Below are 23,605 nucleotides of genomic sequence, written 5' to 3' on the forward strand. Positions count from 1 at the left end.
CATCGCATCCCCTCACATCGCTCGCCATGCTTCGGGCACGGTGCCTCGTTACGCTGGGCACACTATTTTATTCTCCCACCATGCCCTAGTGGATGTTAGGGCATGAAGTACTCCCTGTCGGCACACGTTGGTTAAAAAAAAACCCCGTGAAAACCCCATGTCGACCTTGTTGCCTGTTGACCTAGTGGTGTTGACCCAATGCTTGTCGACCTAGTTGCTGTAGACCTAACGACCGTATCCCTTTAATACAGACTGATTTACCTAGACTGCCACATAATGCAGAAAATATTATGATAACTTCCTAATAATGCAGAGTACATTTGGCGACAGATAATGAAGAGACCCTGAACGACCCTTATATAATACAGAGAACATGGCTGTGACTGCCACATATTGCAGAGATTTAATGGTGTCAACACTGCACAGCACTGTTATCCATATTAAAAGTTTAAAGAAGTGCTGCCTGCCAGGCTAATAACATTCATTACACAGCAAAATGCAAACACATAACAAAAACAATAAAATACTGGGTACTTGTTTCCTAGCACCGCGCCCACGATATTACATTGTATGGCATCTCATCGCATCGCATGCGGGCATATGGCATGTGATGCGATTAAAAATTGTATAAGCCCCTATACGATTTTAAATTGTATAAGCACCCTAATGGGTGATTATAATGTGAAATACACCCCCACGCCACCCCCAATATCAATGGCAACCGGAAGCGTGGCGAGCGCAGCTGTACGCGTCCTCCGACCTTTTCATATCCCCATTATCCACGTCGGCGTGGAGTTGAGTTTATATAGTGTGGCGAGCGCATCATAACTTTACATTGGTGATTATGGTTATTAGTAGATATTAATTGATGATAACTGTTTCCCTAATGAGATCATTTAATCATTACCTAAAATTCTGTATTGAAAATTACCAAAAATTACAGTGCACATACATGGAATAATGAATCATAAGAAAAGTGAGAATTGTAGGAGCATAGTTGGGCTAGAGTATGGTGGCTAGATATTTACTAAGTTTGTATTTTAGAAGTGGAGATGTTTTCCCATAGAAGTGGAGATGTTGCCCTTAGCAACCAATATATTTATCTGCCACCTTCTACAAGATAATAGCCTAATTCTGATTGGTTGCCATGGGCAACATCTCCATTTCTAAAATCTGCACTTATATAACCGTAAAGGTGCATACACACGGAACGATGTTGGAAACGATACGACATTGTTACCATTGTTACCAAATAGTTCATCATGCGTACAAAGGGTGGGACATGCTTAACATATATCAAGGGCCAATATAAGGGACTGTCAGGCGCCCTTTTTTCTGTAAGGAAGGACTCTAGGACACATGGGCATGAGTTGAATTAGAGGAAAGAAGATTTAGTTTCCTTAGAAGACATTTTTTTTTACGGTCAGGGCAACCAAACTATGGAACTCTCTTCCTGGCAAGGTGGTGTCGGCAGACACATTAGCGGGGCTACATGACATGATTTGCATATTTAGCCCCACCCCATCCCCACAAAAAGCTGTTAATCGCGGTAATTCAAGTAGGCTGCCGAGCAGCCGCCGGGGAGATGAGGAGGGTGAGGGAGAATCCGAGAGGAGTGCCCACCTTTCTCGGGGGTCAGGGGGGGGGGGGGGGGGGGATTTTGGGATCCTCCCGGCCAATCTGGGAGGGTAGGCAACCCTGAGTTAATAGATCGTACTCGCTAACACCAAGGTTGAAATAGATGGACTTGAGTCTTTATTCAGCTTTAAATACTTTGGAACTATGGAACATACGAAACGATTTGAAACACTTCTCAAAATGTTGGTCTATGATCTTCTTGCATGCATGAAAGATCATAGACCAATCTTAATGATCGGTGAACGATACATGGAATGATTTGGTTTCCAATCAATCGTGAACAACCACATCTTGCTTCAAATCTTTCCATGTGTATGCACCTTAAGGCTTTAAGAACAGGAAAGCAGTGGAAAAAAAATGAAGTGATGTTCAGTGATGGAGAGAAAGTACAGTGGCGCCATCTAGTGTGAAGGATGTATCTGACACTAGAGACACATGCTGATTATCAGTTCTCTATTTGGACACATACAGTGTGACCGTTCAGATGGCTCTTCAGGGGCGTGGCCTAATTTGGGGGCGTGGTCTATACGTGAGTCTCCCCGCGAGGTCACGCCCCCATTTTGCCGCTATGGGGGCATGACCCAGAGGCTCTGTGAGCCTCTAGCCATGCCCCCAGCCCCCTGGCTGCGGGAATAGACGCTGTGCGCGTGCGCACAGCGTTTATTCCCCGCTGCTTAGCAGCTGACAGGGGGGACTCCCAACAGCCCCCCACACCGCGGGACACTGCCGGCCGCGGGTGGGACAGCGGGACATGCCCTGATAATCGGGACTGTCCCGCTAAAATCGGGACTGTTGGGAGGTATGCTAACATATTTGTTATGCAGTTGATGGGTCAAAAATAATTAGGTTGACACTCAATAGGTTGACCACTATTGATCAACACCTTAAAAAGGTTGACATATCTTAGGTCAGTGATGGCTAACCTTGACACTCCAGATGTTGTTGAACTACACATCCCAGCATGCCCTGCTACAGTTTTGCTATTTGGCCATGCTAAAACTGATGCAGGGAATGCTGGGATGTGTAGTTCAGCAGCTGGAGTATCAAGGTTAGCCATCACTGTCTTAGGTCGACAGGAACAAAAGGTGGTCGCGATCAATAGGTTGACATGAAAAAAGTCGACATGAGTTTTTGTAAAAAAAAAATCCAAAACAGTTTTTTCATACTTACCTCTTCATGTGGACATAGAGGGAGATTATAATAGGTGTGCCAACCTGATTTAGGCCCAGAATATATTCTAGCTGTCCATAATGTGTGAAAAACTGTTCCCACAATGTCTTGGCTACAGTGACAACTCTCTGAATCAGGAAGATACTTTGAAAGCCATTAAAGTAAGGAATTATAAAAAATCTAGAACAACTCCATAGAGCAGGCATGTCCACACTACGGCCCTACAGCTGTTGTGCAACAACAGAATAACCCCATACGATCGCTGTAGCCCCCGTTTTCCCTGCTGTGGGGTCATGGCCAGCGCTCTGTGAACAGTGTCTAGGTCGAGAGTTAATAGATCACCAAAATGTCGACATGCACATGGATAAGATCGACATTTGAAAAGGTCACCATGAGTTTTTTCAAGGTTTTTTTTGTTGTCAATGTCGACACCTGGGTACATGGACCCCCAATTAGTGTAGCGTGTACCCCTCACATGGCTCACTTTGCTCACCATGCAGCACACTTTACTGTTCCCAATTGGAGCCCAGGTGGATATAAACATATAAAAAAGTGTGTGCTCCCCCAGCTGAAGACACTGGGAAATACTTGCCTAACCTCCAGGAATAGCCGGGGGGATCCCGATATTGGGTCCCTCTCCCAGCCACCTGAAATCCCCCTATCCCCTGCCAATCAAATATCAGCATTGGTGGATCTTTGGAGAGGACAGGACTTAAATTATGCAAATTTAGAGGCATTTTAGCCCTGCCCCCATTACAGTATATGCCATGATTCGCAGGTCTACATGGGGGCCATGGCTAAAATGCCTCTATATTTGCATCATTTTAGCACCCCCTTCCCAAAGATACATAAATGCCACTATTTGACCAGGAGAGATCGTCTTGTCACTGCCACCCAAAGTGCAGCTCAGAGTCTCCTCTCCAGGCTTCTCCCGGAGAGTAGAAAAAACAAATAGGCAAGTATGCACTCACTGGAGGCTCGTGGATGGGACAGCGAGACAGTTCTAAAAAGAAAAATGGGTACTTGTGTATTATAACGGCGCCCGATTTCATCCAAATCGCATCCGATATCGTATCCGATTTATCGGCCGATTTGCGGCCGATTTTCTGCCGATTTTTGGCCGATTTGTTCTGCGATGCGATTTTGCGTCCGATTTTCGGCCGTTTTTTTGCCGATTTTCGGCCATTTCCTGATGATTTGCATGTTATTCCATCCTTGCACACCCCTAGGTACTATGCGATGGTATGCGATGTGATTTTCGGGAAAATGCCCCTGATTGTACAATTAAATATCGCATAGCAACGCATACCAGCAAGTGGCATGCGATGCGATGTGATTTGCAATGTTAAATGCACCCCCATTGTTAACGCCACCCCCACTATCAACGCCAACCCGAAGCGTGGCGAGCGCAGCGAGCGGCGGCGGTACGCGTCCTCCGACCTTTTCATACCCCCACTATCCACGTCGGCGTAGAGTTGCTTTTAGACAGTGTGGCGAGCGCAGCGAGCCACCGTGCCCGAAGCGTGGCGAGCGGACGCGGATTACTTTACATGTATTCTGCGTCCCCTCGCCACGCTTCGGGCTCGGTGGCTCGCTGCGCTCGCCACACTATCTAAAATCATCACGGATCACTTCCAGCATGCCCCCCCCCCGTCCCCATCGCTCTGTGCATGCGCAGATGGGAGTCTCAGACCCGGAAGTCCAGCACCGGAGGCGCATCGCAAGGGACAGCCATTTTTCGCAAGAGCTGTCCCTTGCGTCAATGATCGCATATGTTAGAGCATAGGTGATTATTAACAATGTGGTACCCGGCGAAGGGGGGCATTAGAGGACTGGCTAATCAGTTAGGAAATTCGCATGAAAATATTAATTTTCACAGTACATACCAATTAATGCTAGTACCTCTGCGTGTGCAGGATCTGACCACTAGGGGGTTAACAGGTCCTTTCCGCTAAGGGAAATCATCAGCAGAGCAAACACCTCGCGGGGGGAAGTGGGGATAATTAGCTTCAGAGGGCAGTATTCAATGAGAAAAGTTCTCCGTGTTTTGTGGAGAACTTGTGCTTTGTTCGCCTTGGACGGAGCATTTTGCTCTCCAAAAGCGAGCAACCCTATTCAATGTGAAATGTTCTCCGTCTTTCTAAGTGACTTTCTCCGTGTCTCTCCGTGTAGCAATTCTCCATCTTTTGATGGAGAGCTGGAATGTGAACTTTTAAACTAAAAGGTTTTTTTAAGAAATTTTGGTGTCAAAAAAATCAGGTTTTTTTTTCTGTGAAGGGGCATGTTATTTTTATTCATGTGCTTATAGCACATGAATATATATTTAATTTAAAAAAAAATATTTTTTTTAATTTTTTTTTTTTTTTTTACACAGTGCAGCCAGCAGGGGGCCGGAGCGCTCGAGCCGCTCATTAGATATTCATATATTCACTGCACCCGAATGTAACTATGCACAAACGGGTGCAGTGAATACTGGGTCCCCTGCTGGCTATAGGGGGGTGCAGCCTGGGTCCTGGAGAGCCCCCCTCCCCTCCACAGTCCTCTGGAGCAGCCAGGGAGACTTTAATCTCTCTGGCTGCTTCCGGCTCCCTGAAAGCTCCCTGCAGGGGTTAAGACTCTCCGCGAGTGGCGGAGAGCATCAGCCACAGAGGCAGAAGCAAAGCAACAGCGATAGCGACAGCAGCAGCAAGCCTTCTTTTCGTTGCCTCCTTCATCCTGTGCAGTGTGCAGTAGTTCGCGAGCAGTAGCGCCACCTACAGGCCGCCTAAAGGCCATATACTGCCTCTGCCGCTGCTGCTGAGCCGCACGATGTGCTGGGCGTGCTTGGAGTCGCGCGCGTATCGCGTCACCGTGTGCACAGCCTCCTGCGTGGGACGTGCGCTTCCTCTTCCTTTCTCACGCTGATCTCACAGCGTGGCCATCTGCAAATCCCCCTCTCTTGGGTGTCGGACTGTTACACAGCGGATTATTAATGCCCGGAATACATCACAACGAAGACATGGAGAGCGGAACCGGCAAGAAGAAGGTGGGAGAGTGGGGAGGGCCCCGGGAGCCCTAAAATGTTGCTATAAATGCCTCTTTACCGTCGCCTCTGTCCCGGTTACATCACTGTGTTGTGGGCCGGCCACATGGGATCCTCCAGCTGTGCGGAGAGACCTAGCGCTTATTAGTTGCGTTAGGTTGGTGGAGGTGCTGAGACTTGTAGTTCTACGGAAACCGATGCAGAATGTCATGCTCACACATACATCCTCTAAATATATTAATATTATATTATCAGACGTTCATTGGGAGAGAGTAAAACTTAGCAAGTTACACATTCAGATTTATTTTGGTTCCTCATTGACGGTAATTGGGTTGCTGTTATGTTTGGTTAATAGAAACTTTATAATCTTGTAGAGAAAGCCATGCAGCTGGACATAGAACAATTATGCTCTCACCGATGTTGGTGATGTTATTGGTGATTTGTCTGTTATTGATAAGAAATGCTGTGTTATGATGACTTCATATAGCAAATTGAACACGCGTTGATTGCTTTAGTTTGTCCATTTCTAGATTGCTTCCTTTTTTTTAGCAATATTTGTATTTTTAGTGTAAATTAAATAGATTAAAAAAATTAGGCACCAGAAAGGTCCACTAGTTATTATCCAGCACCTAAGTAGCAGAGGGAACTAGCACTTCCGTATAGGGCTTCACTGTGTATAGTGTTGGACATAGAGGTCAAACGTTCTGGGTGCGTTCTCATAATTAAGGTGTCACTTTGAAGCAAGTTGTTGTTGCAATGGCAGCAGACACTTTGAAGCAAGTTGTTGTTGCAATGGCAGCAGAACTATCTCCCCTGGAATTAGATATATGTACAAAGGGCTGCGAACAAAAGGCCAGATGTATCAAGCTGTGATAAAGTGGAGAGTGATAAAGTGGAGAGTGTTAAACAACCAGCCAATCGGCTCGTGCCTGTCATTTTTCAAACCCAGCCTGTAAAATGACATTTAGACGCTGATTGACTGGCTCCTTTTATCACTTTTTTTTTTTTTTTTTTTAATCCTTTTATATGCTTAAACTATATATGGCCCTATGTGCTTCATACAGTTGTACTCCCTTGCGGGTATGATAACATCGCACATAATTGAATTGGTTCATTACTATTGGTGTTTCAGGAATACTATTTGTGGGTATTCTTCAAAATCTTTTGGCTTTGTTTTTATTTACAGTGGTAAAATGGGGTTGGGGCAGCCTACAGTGGTGACATCACAGCTATGTAGGCTACTGCTCTTGGTATAACTATTTACTTTAGATAAAATTGCTACTGTATGTGTATAGAAAATAATGTCCAGTCGGATAAATAATACCCCTGTTTACAACAAAATCCCGGATCCGACCCGGTATTTGGAACAAGGTTCAAATACGGATCTGATTCGGGATTTTTTTCTGTACACACTACCGACCCACAGTGTAAACAGGGGTGTCACTTGGAGATGACATCATCATCGCCCCATAGGGACCGCTGATTGCTGCGCTGGGGGCAAGCCCAGCACCAAGGTAAGCTCCCTTCGTGCACCGCTAGGCTCCCCCTCCCCCCCCCCCCCCCCATGTGAGGTGAATAGATGTTGCACACAGGTATCCATTCACCTCTCCCCTGCCTCCGCTGCTGTCTGCACAGTACAGTAGACCACCACGGAGGCTGTGTGCTCCACCTGCCCATCTGCCATACTTACTACAGTCCGTAGGTTGGGCTTCCTCATTGCTGTAAATGGGAGCTGGGATTTTTGACCCGGCATACTCGTTTACACTGCCCCACACCCAGGTCCTCCCTGTGTTCCACCCTTTTGCCTTGGTGTAAAAGGGGTGTAACTGTAAAAGGGGTGTAACTGTTCTAAGGGGCCCAAGTGTACAAGGTGCAAGGTCGTGTTTCATTGCAAACAAAAAAACAACGGTACATGTTATGTAAGAAAATGTGTATGTTTAGTTCTATCACAGTTCTTGGAATGTCACCCCCTTTGACTAGCTAAACCATTGTGATGTGTGGTTGTATGTGTTCTATCGCAGAAATTATCCGAAACTCCAACACCCAAGAAGACTAAGAGAAAAATCCAAAATGGGGAAGCAGAAGAACTTTCTATTGAGCAAGTATCTAAATTCAACGGACAGGTGAACGAAGATTCTAATAACAACGATCAAGTACGTGTACGCTGCTGTCTGTTATGGGCTTGTTATAATATGTCCATTAGGGACCCCCAGATTGCATGCTGACTTTTATAATAATTGTTATAGATTTCAATAAATAATTTGTGTCACTTTCTATGATAGAAGACACCGAAACTGAAGAAAAAAAAGAAGCCTGTAGAAAAAGAAAGTTCTTCTGAAGCAGATGAGCAATGTAATGAGGAGCAAGAAGAAGAAGCAGAGGCTCCAAAACTTAAGAAAGTAAAGAAGAAAAAGCAAAAGGTTCAAGAAGAGTCAGAAATAGAGCCAGATGTGGCTGAAGCTGAACCTGAACCTCAGGTCAATGGCAAAAAGGTAATTTTGTTGTTGTTAAGGATTCTTGCTGCAACCAACCTGAAGGATCAGTTCCTAGTATATTGCACCTCCCTCTGCTCTGTCAGGTCCCGTTTCCCATCTTCTGTTACTCTGATTTGCATGGTGCTCTAGCTGCTTGTTCTCGGACACAGACATTTCCAGGTAGTGGAAATGTCCTATACACAAAAGTTAACATAACTTTTTTGTTTGTGTGTTTATGTATTTGCACGCTTTTTTTTTTTTTTTTTTTATAGAGTGGTAAAAAAACCAAAGCAGCGAAAAACAAAAAAAAGGAAGATACTGATGCACCCGCAAAAAAGAAAATGAAAATGGCCACTGAAATCGATGAGGTGACCCCGGAAGCTGTAACCGAGGATGAGGTACGAGAGTCACCCCACAATGTAGATTGTTGAGTTGTCCCCTTTTACTATTAGTTGTATGAATGATTTGCTTTCTGCTACTCCGCTTACTACTGACCTGAGCGGAGAGCTATCATGAAGAATGTAATTTGATTTACTTAAAGTATAATAATGAAGTGTAAATATAATATGGTAACTACATCTACAGTGGTATGATTTGTACCAGGCTAAAATATATTTATTTAAAAAAAATCGGTACTTGTGAGTTATCCGGACGCCCGATTTCTAAATCGGGTCGGATCGGGACATCGCATCGCATGCGACCATCGGATGTGATGCAATGACCCGATTTTTCCATAGGAATCAATGTTAAAATGGACTGAGTCCATTTTAACATGGAATTCAATGGGAAAAAGGGGTCCTTTTCATACCCCTACTATCCAAGTGGGCATGGAGTTGGATATAAACCTGTGGCGAGCGTAGCGAGCCACCGAGCCCGAAGCGTGGCGAGCCCCGCGAGGGGACACGGAATACCGTCCCCTCGCGGGGCTCGCTTCGCTCGCCACGCTTCGGGCTCGGTGGCTCGCTACGCTCGCCACAGGTTTATATCCAACTCCATGCCCACTTGGATAGTAGGGGTATGAAAAGGACCCCTTTTTCCCATTGAATTCCATGTTAAAATGGACTCAGTCCATTTTAACATTGATTCCTATGGAAAAATCGGGTCATCGCATCCGATGGTCGCATGCGATGCGATGCGATATTGCATCGCATCTGATTGTATGCCTTAACTTAAGGCATACAATCAAAAAATCGGGCGTCCAGATAACTCACAAGTACCAAAAAATCTTTTATTCACTTTCTTCAATGCAAAGTAATTGCTAAATTAACTATACAATGACCAGATAAGTTTCATTATCCATTATTTTGGAATGTTTATTTATGAATGGGGGGCATTTATTGTCTTAACACTGAGTGCCAACGTTGCTGTGAAAGGTCCTCAAAATATCCGTATCACAGTGACTGTTTGTTTTTTTGGTGCAATAATTAAACTTAACTAAATTGACATGGCTGTGTTTGTATTTATTTATACAAAAAGAACAGTCACTGAGGGGCGCTGGCATTTTTACGGGGCTTAAAGGTTGTACGGGGCTTAAAGGTTGTGTTTAAGGAGAGATTCAACCTCTGTCTCATACATTGTGAGGTTTCTGAGACGTGCAAGTGCAGCAGCGGTTAATGAATTATACAAGTGATGTGGCATTAATAAAAATATTTGAAACCGCATTGGCCTAAAAAGGATTTTTTTTTTTTCTTTTTTTTTTTTTTTTTCGATCTTGCAGGAAACTAGGTTGGAGAAAATTCAAGGCGATTTTTCTAAATTTCCTATCGGAAAGGAGACTGTTGCAAATCTAAAAGGTGAAATCTTTACTTTATTTCTATGGACATAGGTTGTCTGTTTTTGGGGCCCAGATCATTCTCATAGTAAATGTGTGTTCTCCCTCTTGTCTAGTTAAAACATCTTAAACTGACTTAGTAGAATTATTCACTGCATATTATAGCAATAAGGTCTGAAATCATCAGTACGTTTAAATTGAAACTATTAATATAAATTTCCGTATAAGCAACAATGTCCAATTTGATACTTGTATTAGTTCTTTGTAAAGTATATGTGTTCCCATAAAGGGATATTTTCCTTAATTTCATTGCTGGAGGAGTACTGTACTTCCTTGAATGGAAGCATGCGGACAGAGTCCTTAACTATTGCGGCAATGTGTGAGAGTCCGTATCGGCTGGAACAGGTCTATGCACTAAGTATGCTAAGCAAGTGGATGGTCATAAATTGGACTGGCCCAGATATGTAGCGACAGCAATCGGACCAATAAGCATGTTTGTAGTGGCCTATATCGAGGCCTTTATAAGAACGGCTTCATTTTAAATGTACTGGCGCTAACTGCCTATATTATTTGGTGACTTAATCCAAGTGTATTAATTTTTTTTTACATTTTTATAATTCTCAAACACTGAATTATTTTATGAGTCTCTTATTGGTTTATTCAGAGCTACTTTATCTGCTATTTGTACTATTTAAGGCACTGACTATCCCTATTTCTAGTATCTGTTAAAGATTTCACCTCTTAAAAATGCCCGACCTATACCTTTTTGGTATTCATATTTGTGCCTTCTCTTTACGTTGCTCAAATGTAATTCCTCAGTAAAGTGTAAAAAAAAAGTGACATTGTTCTCTGAAAGTGTATACTTGATGAATGCGATTTATCATTGTATTTTGTCCATGTTTATACAGCGAAAGGAGTTTCTTATCTGTTCCCGATTCAGTTCAAAACCTTCGACACCGTTTATGGCGGTAAAGATGTGGTTGTCCAGGCTCGTACTGGTACAGGGAAGACCTTCTCCTTTGCAATTCCTTTAATTGAAAAGTTAAATGAAGATAAAAGTCCTTTGGCACATGGAAGAGCACCCAAGGTACAAGTCTCCCTAACTTCCTATTACTGTCTAGCGCTATGATTTTTACTTTTCTACAGGCTTCAGTGAAAATTAGATTTGGGTTATGCTAAATCAAGCACCCTTATTACAATTTGGGGGCAAGGATCTATTTTTTCACAGCAATCTGTCCATAATCCCTTATTATTATTATTTTTTTCCTTGTATTTCGACTTGTGTGGTTCAAGCTGCTGTATCTGTAGACTAATATAAGAGGGTTTCTTCTTTCAGGTGCTGATTCTTACTCCCACTAGAGAGTTGGCCATTCAAATAAAAAATGAAGTTTGCAGCCTCTCTAAAAGGCTAAAGACCTATGTTTTCTATGGAGGAACGCCATACCAGCCGCAATGTGAGTATTACTGTATTTCCGTACAATAATTACAATAGTCTCCTAAATAACGTGTGTAGATGAGTGCATTTAATAACACAGCTTTCTGAAGCTGGTCTGACTACTTAACTGACTAACTTTGGCAAAAATATTTAGGCACCACATGCTTAACCAGGGCCGAAACTAGGTGTTTCGGCGCCCGGGTCGGCAGTCACCAAATTACTGCCTTGGGGACTGGAGAAGGTTAACTCCGGCTCCTAGCGCTGGTGGGCGGGAAGCAGACTTTGAAAAGACTTGCCGGACGCTGATTGGCTGAATTCAACCAATCAGCGTCCGGCAAGTCTTTTCAAAATCATCAGCGCTTCCCGCCGCCAGGCAAATAGCGAGCGGCTGTGTATGTGAAAGCTGCCGCTACACTAGTCCTTTCACTCACTCCATCTCCTATCGCTATCTGCCTGGCGGCAGGACGCGCCGATGACTTTGAAAAGACTTGCCTGACGCTGATTGGCTGAATTCAGCCAATCAGCGTCCGGCAAGTCTTTTCATAACCTGCTTCCCGCCCACCGCCCGGCAGCGCTAGTAGGAGCCGGAGTTAACCCACCAGTCCCCGGACCCCTGCTGCCCGTCCCCGGTAGGAGCCAGCGTTAACCCACCAGTCCCTGGACCCCTGCTGCCCATGGCCGGGACCTCACACTACCGCCCCCACCCTCCAGCGCCCGGTGCACGTGACCCCCTAGCCCCCCCTAGTTACGGCCCTGGCTTAACTGTTAATATGGTAGACTTATATTGTGTATGGAACATTAGATGTTCTCTGTGAATTGGTATATATTGCATTGTAAATACACATAGGGGTAGATGCTAGAGTGATAAAGCGGTTAGCAATAAACTACCAACTATTTTTCAAACTCCTGTAAAATGACAGTAAGGGGCTTGGGACCTTATCTCTCTCAAGGCTTAGTACATCAGCCCAATAGTCTTAAATTGATTTGCTTGAATGTTTAACAAAAGCAAAATGTTCTGGCTATGCTGTGTTGTTATTAGCAACTGAAATCTTTTTGGGTTTATTGAAGGTTTCTTTTTTTATAGTCCTGGTGCCTCCAACATTGATCAGTAAAAGGACTAACCATACCTCATGAACGTGCTTGCTGTGTGTTTTGTTCTGTGTTTGGCTCTCACTGACCTTATCATGTATTTGTGTTCTCCTTGCTGAAATATTAGCGTAATTACACGTTATACAATCTGTTTCTCCCTCTCCAGTATCTGCCGTAAATAGTGGCATAGATATTCTAGTTGGAACACCTGGTCGTGTAAGAGATCACATCGAGAACCATCGTCTGGATCTTACCACTCTGAAACACGTGGTCCTAGATGAGGTGGACATGATGTTTGACATGGGGTTTGCCGAACAAGTTGAGCATATTTTATCTGTCCGTTACAAAGCCGGTATGTTAGACACAGACTATTTAATGATTTAATTACATTTTTGAGTATTGATGATCTAATGTCAGAACTTTAAAACTGTGTGAAAATATAGGACTTCCCAGGTTGATTGTAAATGCAACTTGTTTTTAGCCCAGCTGTGGTTCTCTTCTGCTGCGGCTTCCGAACATGTTAGACATGTTAGTCCCACGTCCGGTCTCCTTCACTCGGCTGTTGGCGTTAGCGGGGGCTATCCGGTTCTGCTCCTGTTATGACGGGAGACCTATCATCACCAAGGATTAGCTCATGGCTGAGATTCAGACTGGGATAGGAAGATTAATTTCAGCAAGGATTTATCATCAGCTGTGGAAGACTTGTGGCTAGAAAGGCCTGTTCACACTAGACGACCCACGGCACCACTGATATCATTAACGGTATTGGCAGTGAACGATATAGCACTTAAACATGTAACAATATAGTTCAGTGACATCACTGGAAACCCCTGAACATGCAGGTCATTGGCTACAAAGCCAAAATCAACCTACGTAATGTAAATGATGCACAGTATCACTCATTAACTATATTGAGCATAAATACTAAATGTTTGCATGAGTGATCCCGTAGTGTTTTTAAGTGACCGTATTCTCAATCTCAATGTTCTGATTAGAGCTTAGTATTGGTAAGTCTCCTGAAGAAGAGGAATTTCTTTACATGGTCATTATCAGGGCTATGTCTGTAGATCACATAAGGTATGCAGGATGGATAACTTTTTGGTCATCTGTGATGTCCACAAAAGATGATGGCTTCCATTTAAGTAGACCATTTCTGTACTGTTTCGGTAATTTGTAAAGTTTAAACTGGTGCACGCAAGCATATTCCAGGTAATGGGACATGTTCTCCCAGATAGGCGAGTGCCTCTTTGGCAGCGTGACACAGGCCCTTAAGCAGATGTTTGGAATAGTCTATCTAATCTATTGGATCCTTGATAGTTCAGGTTTCATACACTTACACATTTCTGCAGATTCAGTATTGATTTTATTTTAAAGATGCTGATTTTGGATGTTATCTACAGAAAGTAGCCACAATATACTCTCCTGTAGGCAGAGCAGCTTTCTCTCGGCAGCCCTGTAATAATTGAACAAATATATAAAAAAAGCACATTTTGATGTGACTTTTCAAATGGCTATGTACGTTTTGTTTATATATTATACTTGTACTGAGTTTTTAAATAATTATGTTTGTTTTTTCTTAAGAACCTGAGGAGAATCCACAGACTCTTCTGTTTTCTGCAACTTGCCCAGATTGGATGTACAATATTGCTAAAAAATACATGAAACCAAGCTATGAAAAGATTGATCTTGTTGGACACCGTAGTCAGAAGGCAGCAGTCACTGTAGAGGTTGGTCCTTTTGCATCAGCATGTCTGACTCTTGGCTGTGATTGTTCCAGGGAGGGTGGGTAGAGCTGCAGTGGTTGGTCCTGATTTGTTTTCTTCAGAACAGAAGAGCTTTAGAGCTGAGGTCCTGGCCTTGTAGGTATTCTTTCCTCCTTTCACAAAGGCTGTTGTTTTTTAAATTAATCATTCTTTTTCTTGCATACAAATCCATGGTGGTCACTGGAACAGTCGGGTGTGGGTGGAGCTTCAGCGACAGGGCACCAAGGAGTTAAAAATTCTTGGTGTGCAGCCCAGGCTCCTCCTCCCCAAGTCTCAGTTTTTTGGTCTCCTAAATTCCATCAGTCAGAGCCTTTATAATTCCTGCTTTCAAACTGTAATGGTGGCCATACACCTACAGATTTATTGTCAGATCTGGCTGGTTGGAACAAAAACCTGGTTACGGATGAGAGCAAATGACAGTTGGCCATTTGCTTGGAAATGCTGGCAAACTGTCATTCATATATTACCAGATTTTTGTTCCAACCAGCCAGATCTGAGAAATGTGTAGGTGTATTGTCACCTTAAGTCTACTGAAGGAGAAGGCGGCCTTATTACTCTGCGCATACTCGGGGCCCCAAAAATCTATTTTTACATTTACCTATGAAGTGCATAGATTGGATTACCTCTTGGCCTTCTATGGTGGCCATGAGGGAGTCCTCTGCTAGGAGAACTAGTTCCTGTGCAGGTCATGTCACATTCTTCCCGCAGCTGCTGAATTCGGAAACCACCAGATGTTGGGTAGAGACACGCACTAAATGTTACAGATTCAACAGTTCTGTCCAATATTCTCTTTTCTTGAGGAATATAGAAAGGAAGCCATTTTCCTCAATGACTATGGTTTGGGTTTTAGTCCAACCTACACCTTTGGGTTGGAAGCATGCGAAAACATGGATGCTCCCCACTCAAGATAAACAGGTTTGCAGCATCAACAAAGATGACAAGATAGATGTATCACCCAGCATGCCAAGAGGGGGGCTATTTAATGGTACTTGAGCATCTGTATGTCTGCTTGATACTCCTGTGTATGTAGCCGACTAAATCGTTAACCTATTTGAAAAGCTGCTACGGCGTATTTTTAAAAAATAAATTTGTCAGTAATTTGACATTTGCTTTTTATCCTAAAATGTAATGTTGCACTGTAGACATGGGTTCCCAATTTTGTGTATAAATATGAATTCCATAAGAAAGTCAAACTTTCCAATAAAGACATAGTTGGGGTTGTTTTTAATATTTAATTGCAAACTAGTATTGGTAGTTAATGGAGAAGGACAGGCGCAAATCCCTTTTTAAGAGCAATGTCTGTCTGAGACTAAGTCACTATTGAATATGCTCACTGGCAAAATGAAGTCAATGATTTGTTGATATGCCAGTGACCTTTCATATTTGCATTTATGACGGTGATAGTAATCCTATGTATTCTTCTTTTTGTAGCATTTGGCCATTGAGTGCAACAGATTCCAGAAAGCAGTTGTCCTTGGTGATGTTATTCAGGTGTACAGTGGAAATCACGGCAAAACAATCGTCTTTTGTGACTCCAAATTAGAAGCTCACGAGTTATCAACAAATAATGCCATAAAACAGGTTTGTTTTTATTGTGTTTTCTGAAATGGCTATTACTAATATCTGTAATGGCATAAATAAACATGCTGTGGTGATAAATTAATGTACAATGAAAAATCGAAATTGTGGGTAGACGAGGCTTGTATCCAGCGGCATGTCAAACTTTTATTGGATATGGTATGTTGGTTTACCATGTAACTAAAATATTTCAGTGTATATTTAAAATTGTCATTGTTCGGGCAAGTTTTTTTTTTGTCTGAGCAGTGTCTGCAGAGTGCTCTCTGTGTCTGTTGTGTGAGGGCTGAGTTACGATTTGCTCCTGTCAGTGCAAGCAGGCTTGTGATTGGCAGTTTTAGTTTCCAATGATTGGCTATGCTTGCTTGTATTTGTAACGTGCCTCATGTTCTCTGAAAAGAGAAATGAGCATCTCAACCCCTCTGTGTGCAGATCATGGGTTCTGTTAGTTTCCCAGAAATCTGCTTGAAAAATGGTTCAAAAACTAAACCTGCAGTACGGTCGTGTTTAAAGAAAAATAGAAAATGTAAAGTATATCTTACATTTCAGTCTGCCAAAGCTTTACATGGAGACCTTCAACAAAAGGAGCGTGAAATCATTTTGAAAGGCTTCAGAAATGGGACATTTGGAGTTCTTATTGCAACAAACGTGGCTGCTCGAGGTCTAGACATTCCAGAAGTCGACCTGGTTGTGCTGTTTTCTGCCCCAAGGGTAAGACTCTTGCATGTTTTGTATTGTTTTATGATTTAGTGCTTCATCTTGATTTTCTTTCAACCTTTAGTGGGATATTCAATCCCGAGTCACAACTTTGTGGACATCCCGATAACTGTGACTCTGCCCGTTCTCGCGCTGCTAGACTAATAATCGTCAGGCGGGAGTCAATGTCTGAGCGCTGAAGAGGGGGCAAGAAACGGACGTGGATTGTTGGGATCCGGCCGTGAGCTTGACAATCCACTGCCATTCTCGGCAAAATGAGCCCGACTACTCTTAATGCTGGGCTCATTTTGCAGAGATGCCTCTTCAATGCTATCAGGAAAGACAGTATTGAATTAGGTACCAGTTGCTATTTCCCACATCGGAAATGGCGGTGGGGGATTGAATACTCCCATTAATTTCACTACAATCTAACTGACTGTAATTTTGTAAATATGAATTCAGAAGGCTACATAATACAGAGCATTATTGCATGTCCAGAACACTGCTAATATTGGAAAGGCCTTTTTAATGAATACCTGCCTGTTGTGATTGAAATTCCCAGGTAGTTCTTGTAAATCTAGATCCCTTCAGAGCAGCCTATATTCCAAAATAACCTGGCCAAGCGATATAGACAGAGCTAACCGCAATATGATTTGGTAATTATGCTACAGATAAATGTTATGTTGCCTACAGGAAGCAGATGCTTATGTCCATCGTTCAGGCCGCACCGGTAGAGCTGGCCGCACAGGAGTCTGCATCTCTCTCTATGAACCCAGAGACCGATATTATCTACAGAACGTTGAGCGGAGCACGGTAGGTAGTGTGCTGAGAATGGTAGCACTAAGGATTATTACAGTGATGAATGTGGACCTAATGTTAATATTGAGATATGCATTTGGCAGGGTTGTGTTTATGATTCCTTAGTATGCATTTTTTTTCACATGGTATTACATGTCATGGAATTTGTGGGCCTGATTCTGCTTGGCTCGTTCAGCATCGAAAACAGCTGGCTACCGAGCGCTGAGACGCCAGCCGAACCCCCAGCCCAGTGAGGAATCCCCTTCGTACCATGCAAGGGGATGTGTTCGCTAACACATCCCCTCGCATGCGGCTGCTAGTAGGAGAAATCAGTCTGAACTGACTGATATTTCCACCGCAAATCACTGAAGACAGGGCGGGTGCTGACCTGGCATCGCCCCATCTGCCTTCCCGTGTTTCCATGGAGACGCTTATAAAATGCTGAACAGTTCCGTTTCCACCCCCGGCCCTCTCCCCACCGAACTGTCCCGTGAGTGTGTAACGTGCCGAAGCCGTTAGGTGCCAGGGTTTGCACATGCGAATTCTGTTCAAACTGAGTGATTGTGAGTCAGCCTTTGTGTGTGTGTGCGCAATATAATCAGAGGGGTTTTTTTTTACACCAATAATTTTTTTTCTATGGTTTGCTTTAGGGAATCACCTTCAAAAAAGTTGGCATCCCATCAACCTTGAACGTCGCCAAATCATCCAGTGCTGACGCCATCAAGTAATTTTATTTTTTCGTTTACAAAGAGGTGACGATTGTAATTAGCAGTGCATGTGGCTTTCTTTTAGTCCTTCTTCTTAAAAGGGCATACTGAGTTTCAGCAGATGGGCGGTTGGTTGTGTTAAATACTTTTGCGTATTGAAAGTTGAGACTCTTGAAACTTATGGCGCCATCAAAACACCAGAGGTTCCCAGATTCTGTCTCTGAGGCACTCTAACAATCCAGGTGTAAAGGGGGTCAATCCTGTTCTGTGCAATGTACTCACAGGTGCTGCCGGGATTCTCACAATTGTTCTCTGCCCCATAAAGCTCTGAACACTTAGGGCGGTATTCAATGTCAGGGTCACAGCAGTCCCGTTCTCGGTCAGCTCGACTGAGAACACGCAGGCGGGATTCAATGTCCCGCCTGCCGGGGAGCGAAAAGGGGGCGTGGCCGCGAGTTGCGGCCGGGAAGTGGCGAGCTGCAGCCGGCAGCTCGTCACTTCCTGGCTGTTCTCGGCAGAACGAGCCCGACAGCTAGTGATGTTGGGCTCGTTCTGCCGAGATACCCTGCTCAATGCTGTCAGGGAAGACAGCATTGAATAGGGCCCGGCGGGCATCTCCCCGGTGGGAGGTGCTCGCCGGAGATTGAATATCCCCCTTAACATTGACCCCTAAAATTATATCTGCTTGAGCACAGGTGTGATTTAATAAATACCTCAGTCCATTTAATTATAACATCTGTACTCAAGCATGAATATCCTTAAAACTAATATGGGTAGGGTGCTTTGAAGACAGATTTTGGGACTCGCTGGTTTGCACAATAACATTTATGTATCACAAAACAGAAACCTAGTTTAGTAAATGATTACGGTTTAGATTCTTGAACTCAGCTGAGTCTAAACCATAATCCTAAATACCTAGTACACTATAAGTGAATGCAGATGTGAAATTGAGGATAAAGTAGTACAAGTGAGCCATGCCAGGCATCACTGTGCTCAGTCTGTGACTTTATGCCAAGTCCTGTAACTGACCTGAAGTACCTGCTACGCTATATTTTTAAACTAAGGGCCTGATTCAGTGTTTATCACAAATGCAAAATCTTTCTCCAATGGGCGGCACTATGTGGCAAATGTAGCATGCAGAGAGCGTTATGTTTGGGTGGGTTATATTGTTTCTGTGCAAGGTAAATACTGGCTGCTTTATTTATACACTGCAGTTTAGATTTCAGTTTCAACATGCCCCATCCAAATCTCTCTGCTCTTTTCGCCTTTGCAATCAACTCTGAATCAGGCCCTAAAACACAAATGTAGCACAGAGAAGGAATAAGTATACCACATGGGAAATGTACCAGATGCCCCATGCCACGTGGCACAAACGAGATTGGTGTATGAGGGCACATCTGTAATACTTTACTGCCTATTGTAATGGTTGGTCTAGCAGCCTACACCTTTCCAAATCTGTGCAGTTCCTCTTTCCTGCCTGGGGTGTCACACTCTGCTGTGGTGCTTCTAGCACAGTTTTGACTGTATTTTTCTACTGAAATACAGATCAGACTGTTAAAAGCACTACAACAGAAATTTACACCCCCAGCAAGAAAGAACAGGGGTTTTGAAAGTAATTCTAGAATGAACACAATTATTGTATTCTGCATTCATGCTGGGTTTCATGAGCATTTGATTTATTAATTTCCCTACATACTCTAGGAATCTCTGGCTAATCCCATATATCTAGCAGGAATTGCAGTTCCATACCCAGTGGCAGTTACATAGCTTAAAGGGCAAACACATGGGGCACATAGCCGGTTTTCTCATCAATCTGTCTAGGTCACTTAGAAATTAAGCAAGGATTGCTCTGTGTGTATACCCCCATAACGATAGCAATGCACTGTCGGCATCGCCGGCTCAGATCTTGACTACATGTAGTCAAGATCTAGTCAAATTGCCAGTGTTCCAACCAGATAACACTGGTTAGCACAGATCGCCCATACACACACTACTATGTGTGTATGGGCGATCTAGCCTCCTGGAAGCTCACGGGCGATTTCCCTTGCCTGTATCACTCAGCAAGTAGGCTATGAAAAATCTACCTGTGTGTTTTACACTAAAATCTGCCCACCTTTTACACTAAACGAAGAGATAACTAGGAGTGGGCTTAAGGAAATGTTACTACAAGAGTGATGTAGCAGTAAGTAGCGAAAGATGTCTTGACTAGTGTGCCAGGTGGGAGTTGCTTTATTCTTCCCACAAAGTTTCTTATATGGAGACCAATACCATGGTAATACATTTATATCTCTGACGTTTGCAAAAGTAAGTTCAATTTAAAATGTGGTGGTAGTTCTAGCTATAAGAAAAATTGATGTGTGGGCATATAGTGGAATTGTGCAGACAAACATCCATCTGATTTCTGACTGATCCCTTACACCAGGTAATTATGTTCTGAAGGGATATACATTCATTCCCAGTATATACTGATCAGGCTCCTTGGTTTTCAGGTCATTGGACTCTGTCCCAATTGATGTCCTTGAACATTTCAAAGTGTATGCAGAAGAGCTGATTGAGAAGAAGGGCGCTGTGAATGCCTTAGCAGCAGCATTGGCCCATATTTCTGGAGCCTCATCACTCAAACAAAGATCACTTCTGAACATGGATCCGGTAAGTCAATTCTTATTGTGCTAATGCATTTATTGGTAGCACAAACACTGTATAGATTTTTAAGAAGGAATACTGGGGCAGATGTATTAAGCCTTAACAAGAGATAAATGCAAGGGTGATAAGGAGAGATAAACGTCCAGCCAATCACCTGCGAACTGCCATGTTACAGGCTGGGTTTCAAAAAAGTCAGTAAGGAGCTGATTGGCCGGACGTTTATCTCTCCTTTATCACCCTTGCATTTATCTCCTGTTAAGGCTTAATACATCTGCCCCATTATGTCTAAAAGGATCTTGGGTTCAGTTATCCCTGATGGTGGAATGGTTAAGTCTTTTATGGAAACCCTTGTGCTGTTACTGCGATGATCAGTTTATAGCAGTCTTGTACACGGGTTTGTGAATTCAGATAGAAACGTAAATGGTGGCAAACATTTGCTCCCTACAACCATTTTAGTACTTTAATTCCCATTATTTGTACTTGGTCACACCTCATTTTTGTTTTAAATATAAGTGACAACCTAAGGCTGCTGTTATAAAAATAACCACAAAGCAAGGCTGCCCTTACATATCTATATTTGTAGAATCTTTATATATAAAGTGTGCAAACATCCCTTATGCCAGGGGGATGGTGAGTGTCCAGCCACGTTCCTACCCAGTAATGTCCCCCCATTGTGGTGTTTTTTTCCACTCTTTGAAACTCATTGATCCTGTCTATTCCCTACATGTACGTATTTGGCTATCTGTGCCTCAGTCCATGAAGTTTCAGCTGCTCATCAGAAGATGCAGATGCTGCCGCGTTAACCTAATAATTTGTTTCCCTGCAGTCGCACCATGCATCCCTCAGATGTTGGCACTCAAAGGGTTAAAGGGAAATTGCATAGTCAAAACTTCTAATAGATAATACATCTGGAATTGTTAAACCACCAAACTAGTTTTTCTCATTAAATACATGTTTTGAGATTGCTTTACTCTATTTTGGTACAGTCTGTGGCTTACATATAAATTTCCCTGCACCCCCACTGTAGGGCTATGTAACCATACTCTTACGGAGTTCAATCGCCATCCATTCACTAACCTATGTCTGGCGTTCAATTAAAGAGCAAATGGGAGAAGAATTTGATTCACAGATTCACAGGATGTGCCTTCTGAAGGATTCCAAGGTAAGCCAATGTATAGTAGTTACAGACAAATATCATCTGTTTGATGGTTTTAAGTGACTTCTGCATGAGCCTGCCATGTCCAAATTCTGTCCTCAAGGTACCCTAGCAATCCAGGTTTTAAAGAGATCCATGCTTGAGCACAGGTGGCTTATTTAGTACCTCAATCAGTCTGATATAACCACCTGGTCTGTTAAGGTGCGTACACACGGGGCGATATATTACCGGACAATATATCACCAAGCGATATATCGCTCAATGCCCCCTTTTCATCGGCGACCAGAGATGGTCGCTGATGAAAGGGAACCTCTGCCGGCGGTGCCACAGAGGTAATCGGCTGGTTGCTGGAGCAAGCTTCTGTGACAAGCGATTAGAACTGGGCTGAAAATGGGAGCGCGCACCCGGCAATTATCGCCAGGGCACACACCCATCACTGGCAATATGGTCGCCAGCGACCATATTCCCAGCAATATCAGCCCCTATCGCTGCCCTGTGTACACGGCTTTAGGGTGCCTTAAGGACTGAGGTTGGGAACCACTGCCTTGACACAAGTCAGTACTTGTAAAAGTTAGGAAATGTACGACCCAGCAACTACCTGTAGTGCCCGTGCTGGGAGTCTAATGCAAGACATGTATAGCAATGGATCATTTATATAGCTTTGCTGTCTTACAGGGGGTGTGTTTTGATGTTGCCCTAGAAACACTGAAGACTTTACAAGTAAGTATATATATATATCCTTTTCTTGGCTTGAATTAATAATGCACAGATGTAAAACTCATTCAATAGTCACCTCTGACTGTATTTGGTGGGGCACTACATATATAGCCATGTTCACCTATGCTGCATCGCGGCATATCTGTTAGGCCGCCCATAGAAATGAATGGGGTGCGTGTATGTACTTTATCCCATTTGCGGACATACTAGTTGCGCCATCCATGCGCATTGAGGAGATGGATGTGGATACATCTATACCTTCTAATTTGGTTCGTCTAGCTCAATGAGTATTTGAGAAGTCACGGCAATAGAATAAAATAGCCTGATAAGACATCGGCGGAACATTGAGGGGATTTTTCTTTTCCCGCGTCCGATGTTTTAACGGGGGTAATTGGATATCAACCATTGTGTGAAATAAAAGTAACCAAATGTTAAAATAATGAATTTTAATTCTGGCTGTGATTTATCCTTTCGGCATCAGGAGTTAGTTCTAGTTAAGGAAGCCTTGAGAATACAGTACTGTGTATACCTAGGAAGGACTTACTGTACATATTATGGCAGTCGGTTTCATACAGCATTTCATACTTTCAGCAAACCTGGGACAACTCAAGACGCTTCCAGCTCACAGTGGCAACTGAATTACCAGAACTTCAAGAATCCAGGAGAGATGCAGATAACTCACGTGGGAGGGGGTTCGGAGGCAGAGGACGGGGAGGAGGACGATCATTTGATAGACGCAACAGGAATTCATCACAGAGAGGGGGGAACAGACGTGGTGGACCTCGAAGGGGGCGCTAAGAGACTTCAACAATTTAACTTTCCAACTTGCGGGGACCTGCATTGCACCTTGAGTTTTACATTGAGGACATGAATTGCTAAAACTGCCACTTCTATTTTTATGCCCAATTGACCTGTATATTCCTACCATTATTAAAAGCCTATTAGTGGAAT

General features: G+C 43.4%; 1 protein-coding gene across 1 annotated transcript; it reads left to right on the plus strand.

Moving 5' to 3' along the window:
• The first annotated feature begins 5,674 nt into the window (after positions 1-5,674).
• DDX21 (DExD-box helicase 21) lies at positions 5,675-23,604 on the plus strand. Its single transcript, XM_083148946.1, has 17 exons — positions 5,675-5,833; positions 7,852-7,983; positions 8,113-8,322; positions 8,577-8,702; positions 10,022-10,097; positions 10,984-11,162; positions 11,412-11,529; positions 12,766-12,951; positions 14,181-14,326; positions 15,794-15,943; positions 16,487-16,648; positions 17,327-17,446; positions 18,082-18,155; positions 20,628-20,787; positions 21,809-21,943; positions 22,613-22,657; positions 23,246-23,604. Exons 1-17 carry the CDS (start codon positions 5,780-5,782, stop codon positions 23,450-23,452), a joined length of 2,280 nt encoding a protein of 759 aa, XP_083005072.1. The 5' UTR covers positions 5,675-5,779; the 3' UTR covers positions 23,453-23,604.
• The last annotated feature ends 1 nt before the right edge of the window (position 23,605 follows it).

Source organism: Crinia signifera, chromosome 6, assembly GCF_055691185.1.
Source record: "Crinia signifera chromosome 6, ASM5569118v1, whole genome shotgun sequence".
Classification (NCBI taxonomy): Eukaryota; Metazoa; Chordata; class Amphibia; order Anura; family Myobatrachidae; genus Crinia; species Crinia signifera.

Excerpts from the sequence above, each read along its gene's own strand:
- DDX21 (XM_083148946.1), top strand. The coding sequence starts at position 5,780 with ATGCCCGGAATACATCACAACGAAGACATGGAGAGCGGAACCGGCAAG. Across the intron at positions 16,649-17,326 it reads TGCTGTTTTCTGCCCCAAGG|GAAGCAGATGCTTATGTCCA; the intron begins GTAAGACTCTTG and ends TGTTGCCTACAG. Across the intron at positions 20,788-21,808 it reads CACTTCTGAACATGGATCCG|GGCTATGTAACCATACTCTT; the intron begins GTAAGTCAATTC and ends CCCCCACTGTAG.